The following is a 6,290-nucleotide window of genomic DNA, read 5'->3' as shown; positions in this document are numbered from 1 at the left end:
GGGGTGTGCATGTATGATGTTTGAAGCTGTTGCTTGTCTACTTTTTTTTTGAAACTACACACTTTAGATGGAATGGAATACATCTTTTGCTGGCAACCTTTGCGTATCATAAAAGGAATTGATTGTATTGTTATGTTGTGCACAGGTATATCTTGCTATGGAAGCTGGCTATATGGAGAAGGTTGACGAGCTTTGCGAACGATACTCTCTTGAAGGTTATGTCAAGTCTTTGGGTAAGCACACCTATGATGTTATCGATCCAACATTACGCTACAGAGCTATATTCTTAGTGGTTACTTCTATAGAGCTATAATGTTATCGATCCAACATTAAGCTAACACCTATCTATTCTGTATAGTATTTAACACCTAGCTTCTATTTTAGAATCACCTTTACACTTGAATTATCTGTTTAAAAGATACCCTGTTCATATTTCCTTCGGATTATGTAATACTCAGTTACTCAGTACAATGATTCAATTAAGAGTATATTTCGCAAAAAATGTACACATTTCCGCAAAACTACAGATTTAAAGGTCAATTCAATAATCTTCAAATTGAGGGGCAATTTATAAAAAACTATTGATTTTTGGATTGTGTAGGTTGAGAAATATGGCATGTGAGTTTATTATTCAATTCATCTTAACTAGTTTATCTTATAAGAGCTGTATAAAAGAACAACAAATATTTAGAATTAGCATTTTCACTTGTACAAAGAAATGAGGAGGCAGCATCACCAACCCTGAAGATAATGCGAATGCAAGCTGCCGGGTGGATGCAAAGACAGTATACAAGTTACCGAAAGGAGGGCGATATAATCTCTGCATTTTATTCATCCTAGTTTCGGATAATACTTTCTCATGGATCATGGCATACGAATACCATGTGACTCTGGTCAACTGGTAGTAGTGAGCCATTCAATTCAGTTGATCGAATGTTCCCGGGTGTAATTTTTTTAGTGCACTCTGATGGTATCCCATTGTGTAGCATCACCCCCTCACCCTAATTTATCGACCTAAATATGAATATTGGTTTTAGAAAGAGACAAAGAGTACACTTCATATGCTGGACTAACTTTATTCCACTAGTTCCATTTCTCTTCTTGATGTGTATTTATTATGACACAGTTCCAGAAGAAGTCATGTGTCAGTCTGACTACTTAGAGCTGAAGAAATTGATTTTAGAAGAGATTGTCTGGGTTGATGAGATCAACGGATTACTTAGTGCAACAAGTTATATTGAAGCTTGTAAAATTATTGGTGTGGATTGCGAATGGAAACCTAATTACGAGAAAGGCAGCAGACCTAATAAGGTAAGTGATGCCTTAGTTCAAATTGTTGCCCGCCTCTATGTTTGCTTGGTGTTCTAGTATGACCATGCTCTCCCTAATATAGTGTAAGCTTACGATGCAAATTTATCGCGATGTAGTATATGCGGAAATTCAAAACCCTCCCCTAGTGCTCTTCAAAAAGGTATGGTTGAATAAAATGGCTAATTATTTCACATTAATCAATTTAGTGGCTCATGCTTTCACTTCATCATCTGTCGTGACAATATGTCATAGGCGATCATCTGGGGTCCTAATCATTTTCTAATGTTTTTTGGGCCTACTATGTTACTGTTAAGTTTCAGTGATATTTTGAGTTTCCCTGCAAGAAGATTCCCATTCTAATCTGTCTGCATATTTTAGTTCTTCCATTGACAGGTTTCATCTGTATGACCAGGTTGCTATCATCCAAATTGCGTCAGATAAGAAAGCTTTCATCTTTGATCTGATTAAGCTGTACGAAGATGATCCTAAAGCATTGGACTGCTGCTTCAGGCGAATCATGTGTTCATCAAACATACTAAAGCTGGGTACTATGTTAATATGATCAATTACCCTTGTCTAACATATGCCTGTTTTCCTTGTAAGAATGTTTCCTTTTTGTGCATGAAAAGAACTAACATTTTTCCCATTGCAAACAATAGGCTATAACCTGCAATGCGATCTGCATCAGCTGTCACAGTCGTATGGAGAATTGTTATGTTTCCAGTCCTATGAAATGCTACTTGATATCCAGAAGCTGTTCAAAGAGACTACTGGCGGTCTCTCTGGATTGTCAAAGGTATTTTATGATCTAAAAAATCTACAACACTCAGCTGGTATCCAGCTGATTTGTTCATCTTTCTATCGTAGAACCTATGACAAGCTATGTCCCTTTATATATTCGAAAATACTGCCAGAAAATATTAGGAGCTGGTTTGAACAAGACACGGCGGAATAGCGACTGGGAGCAGCGACCTCTGAGCCAGAATCAGGTCTGTTATTCGCCCACTATTTTTTTTGCTCATGTTTCTTTAAAGCAGTCATGTAAAGATCTTAATTCTTATGAGCTGGTGCCCCCTTTATCTGTATGATTGATTTCTAATAATTTGGACATTATCAAGTTTAGAATCCTCAGAGCTTTCCTACTTTGTTTTGTCAGTTGCGGCATGTGTTTAGGATGAGCTGGCCTAGATCTCTTGTCTAGATTTGACTAATCTCTCTCTTGTCAACCGCATTAGTGGGAATAACTACATTTCCTTGCTGCAATTTTTACCCTTTTTACATGGAGAAAAAATAAATAATAATAATAGGAAAAGCACCGAATACACTCAACTCAAGGGTAGCTAGTTCAGGTAAAATTTGTACATTTTAACTGCAAGTTAGTGGAATCTGAAGGCTAATAGGATAATTTTTTATATAAGCCACATTTCCTGGAAAAATGAGCTACTCGGCACCTTTTTTCTTGCATGTTTTTTATTCGTGACTCAAACTAGGTCAAATGTGCTCTACGTTGTTTATCAAGGATGTGAAGTGCCACCGCTAATACAGAGATCTGCATGCCTCCTACAGAAAGAGTATGCCGCTCTTGATGCTGCGGTCCTTGTTCACATATTCCATCATGTCAGGGGGCAACCTCAGTTTGGTGTAAACGAGGGACGCCAAGTGGAATGGAAGTCTCATATTGTAAGTTCTCACCCAAAACATCAATGGACTGATTTTTATTTTACTATCTATACGCCAACCTTGGACATTATGTGGTACAATTAACTTTGTTTTGCAGGTTTCCCGAGTGAATCGTGCACGTAGCCCCTTACGGTTCTAGAACTACCAGCGCTGCGCAAGGCGATAATTGGGAATGAAGTTCCTCTTGAGTTCTGGCAGCTACAAGCAAGCACCTACTGGTCAGCTTCATCTTCCAAGGAACCAACCTGTTGATAGGCTTCTGTAGTTTTCTCGCACCCTAGCTGGTATCAGTGGCTGGCGTGTGACTCAGTAGTAACCCCTCCCTTGTAAATATTACATGCTTTCGAGTCCGGCACTCTCCCCTCTGCCGCATTTTGGTTAATGCAGTCGCTGCCACCTGAAACCTCCATCATGTTGATGGTGAGTATGGAAATAGCTAAACCATGGTTTAGGAATGTTTTTTTTTGGGGGGGTAGGTTAAACTGGGCTAGTGATGTTTTTATCTGACGAACACCGCAGTTTTTATTGCATCATACTACCAAGTCTACAGGGATACATTGATTTTCAGGGGGAAATTTAGCCATACATATCGTCCCATGTCAAGCGAGGACGCCATCCTAGCTAATCTACGAGCTTGGCCATTGTTGAGCTGTTCATGGCCGAAATTGCAGGACCCAAATGAGATGCTCCGCTTCTTCATCTCATGAAATATCATGCAGTGACCTCCCAGTTTCTTGTAGACTTGAGTTCCCAGACGACCCTCAGACATTCAGATGAGATGTATAGCTTCCCAAGGCTCATATCTTCGCCCAAAGACATAGCTTCATGACATGCAAGAGCCTCCAGGGTTTCAGGATTAGTGATTCCGTTATACGCCACTGCTGATGCCCCTTGAAACCTTCCATCCCGTGCTCATCACGGCAGACAACACCAGCCACACCTTTGCTCAGTGTATTTGCCATCGCACCATTGACATTCAGCTTCCTATGCGACGGGGGGAGCCATCACTGCGTGGCGGTGCGACCGGCCTTGGTCCCCACATAAAATCATGGTTAGAGATTTCGTCAATGTACTACCTGTTATGAGCAAGTGAGTTTGGTACTCATGCTCTTGGATCGCCCGCCTGCCACCAAGCATACCATATAGGAGTATTCCCTAAGGCCTTGTTCGGTTAGGCATGGATTGGAGGGGTTTGAAAGGGATTAAATCCCTTGCAAGTCAAAATCTCCCTCAAACCTCCCCAATCCCCTTCAATCCCTGTGGTGAGGGGATTAACCGAACATGGCCTAAGGGTGACAAGGACCACGATAAGCTTATTGCTGCTTAGAGTCTCGCTCAGTTCAAATAGCCATCGCTGCACATCTGGTGTCTCATCTCCATAGATCAGCAACGACGAATCATCATCCCTTGGCGCCCACACACTCTTGGCCATGTTGCAGTCGAGAAGCGAATGCCATCAAGTATTATTTGCTGCGTATTTTTTTTCTTTTTTTCTTTTGGAGGGAAAATTGCTGCGTTAGTGATAATCCTTAGTTGCACGGTGTAACGCACCCATCACACTTTGAATGAGGTTTAAACAAGGCCCATGAGGAAAAGAGAGAGGCAAGCGAAGCACTAAAACATTCGTTTTGGCAACTTTTAGTTAGGAGAAAGAACGGGAAGTTCAAAGGAGAGAGTTGTGAGATTAGACATGAGAATTGTTATGTTAGTCTCAAGTGTGCTGGGCGTACTTTAATTGAATATAGGTATTACTTTTGGGATTTTGAGAGATGTTTTTTCACTTGTTTTGTTAGTGGGAATTCATGAGGGATTAACCAAGAGATGGCAAGCTACGATAAGGGTCGGATGTTCGTAGAAAAAAAAAGGTTGGATGTTCTCTTTTTTAGGGTCGGATGAAGAGTCGGATGTTCTATGTTAAACAAAGACCGCGCTACAAATTTGATGCCTGATTTTTAACCATGGCAAGTCGATCATTTTTATGGCAAATTACGTGTTGCTGAAGAAAATTGCCATGCCCATGACATGTAATTTGCCATGCTCAAAAACCTGACAGCGGTTTTTAAGCATTTTTGTAAAACAATTCCCTCCAAATTGGTGTGGAGCACTAGGCCTGCCTAGAAAACTTTGATGTAGCTCGTATTTTTTCATAGGCAAACTTAATGCTCGCCTGGATAATGTTGTCTGAATTTCTTTAACGATGGCATTATGGTTGCCTACATAATACTTGGTTTGCTAGTACAACTTTTGTAGGCAAACTTGAGATGCACCAAGCATTGGTATGGAGCATCAAGTTTGCCTACATTATTTTTGTCTGAAGTTCTCTAGAAATGGTTATAAAGAGTGCCTATCTGGTGCAATTCCAATTAAAGTACGCTACCGCCAGCTAATCCAGAAATGTAACACCCCCCCAAACTCCTGTATCTCCATGACCGAAACACAAGTCATATCCCGACTGCTGACTGAGATGATCTTAACTCCTCGTGGCAGCAAGCAATTGGCATAGACCTTATGTTTAGCAGCATGCTCTTCATTAGAGATTGGCTACACAATACAAAAATGAAGGCTCCTCCTCGAATATCAATAGCCCATGCAACACCTAGCCCATCTATTTTGAATTAGAAGATGCAAGATACTACAACCGTTGTCATGTAACAAATGAGTGAAAAGAGCACCACAACCATGTTGTCTTATAAGCTGTAACCAGTGCGTGAAAGAAGCACAAACACGGAAAACATACACTAGTGAGGCAGCGATGACTTATTCAAGGACATTACTGAATATGTAACACTACATATCGCATAGTTTGGTGCCCATGGGATGATCGTGCAAACGTAATAGACGGAAAGAGTCTCAGTTCTCTCGTAACTAAGATTAAGACTTAATTAGAATTAAGATATGCATCTTTTCGGTGCCCATGGGAGCACATGACCCGTCCTAAGCGGGCAGGAGGTATTGGCTTCAGAGATATGCATCCTTTCAACATCGCCCTTCTTGCTAAACAAAGTTGAGACTCCTTCAAAAGCCAGATAGCTTGTGTGCTAGGGTACTCAAGTCTAAATATTATCCCCATGGTCACTTGCTTGATACTGTGTTTCCGTCGAATGCGTCACCGGTCTGGAGAGGAATTGAGGCTTGTTTGGAACTACTTAAGAAAGGAATAATATGGAGAGTGGGGAATGTAAAGAGTATTCAGATTCAGAGAGATCAATGGATCCCGCGACAGGAAGGACTAAAAACATCCACATTCATTCGTCGTTCAAGGCTACGGTGGGTGAACCAACTAATGAGACATGATAGAA

The 6,290-nt window shown here is 40.8% G+C and overlaps 1 protein-coding gene across 2 annotated transcripts in view; it reads left to right on the top strand.

The window, feature by feature from the left end:
* The window catches only part of LOC119276338, a 7,073-nt gene extending 3,527 nt beyond the window's left edge, over positions 1-3,546 (top strand). For both annotated transcript variants that reach the window (XM_037557383.1, XM_037557392.1), the window contains exons 5-11: positions 146-233; positions 1,127-1,311; positions 1,724-1,856; positions 1,971-2,107; positions 2,226-2,300; positions 2,878-2,991; positions 3,089-3,546. In XM_037557383.1, coding sequence (XP_037413280.1) covers positions 146-233; positions 1,127-1,311; positions 1,724-1,856; positions 1,971-2,107; positions 2,226-2,300; positions 2,878-2,991; positions 3,089-3,130 — 774 coding nt within the window. In that variant the 3' untranslated portion in view covers positions 3,131-3,546. The remainder of the gene's footprint in view (positions 1-145; positions 234-1,126; positions 1,312-1,723; positions 1,857-1,970; positions 2,108-2,225; positions 2,301-2,877; positions 2,992-3,088) is intronic.
* The last annotated feature ends 2,744 nt before the right edge of the window (positions 3,547-6,290 follow it).

The sequence above is a fragment of the Triticum dicoccoides genome, chromosome 1A (genome assembly GCF_002162155.2).
Source record: "Triticum dicoccoides isolate Atlit2015 ecotype Zavitan chromosome 1A, WEW_v2.0, whole genome shotgun sequence".
Lineage (NCBI taxonomy): Eukaryota > Viridiplantae > Streptophyta > Magnoliopsida > Poales > Poaceae > Triticum > Triticum dicoccoides.
Note: the sequence above shows the minus strand (reverse complement) of the source record. Positions and strands in the feature narration are given on the sequence as shown.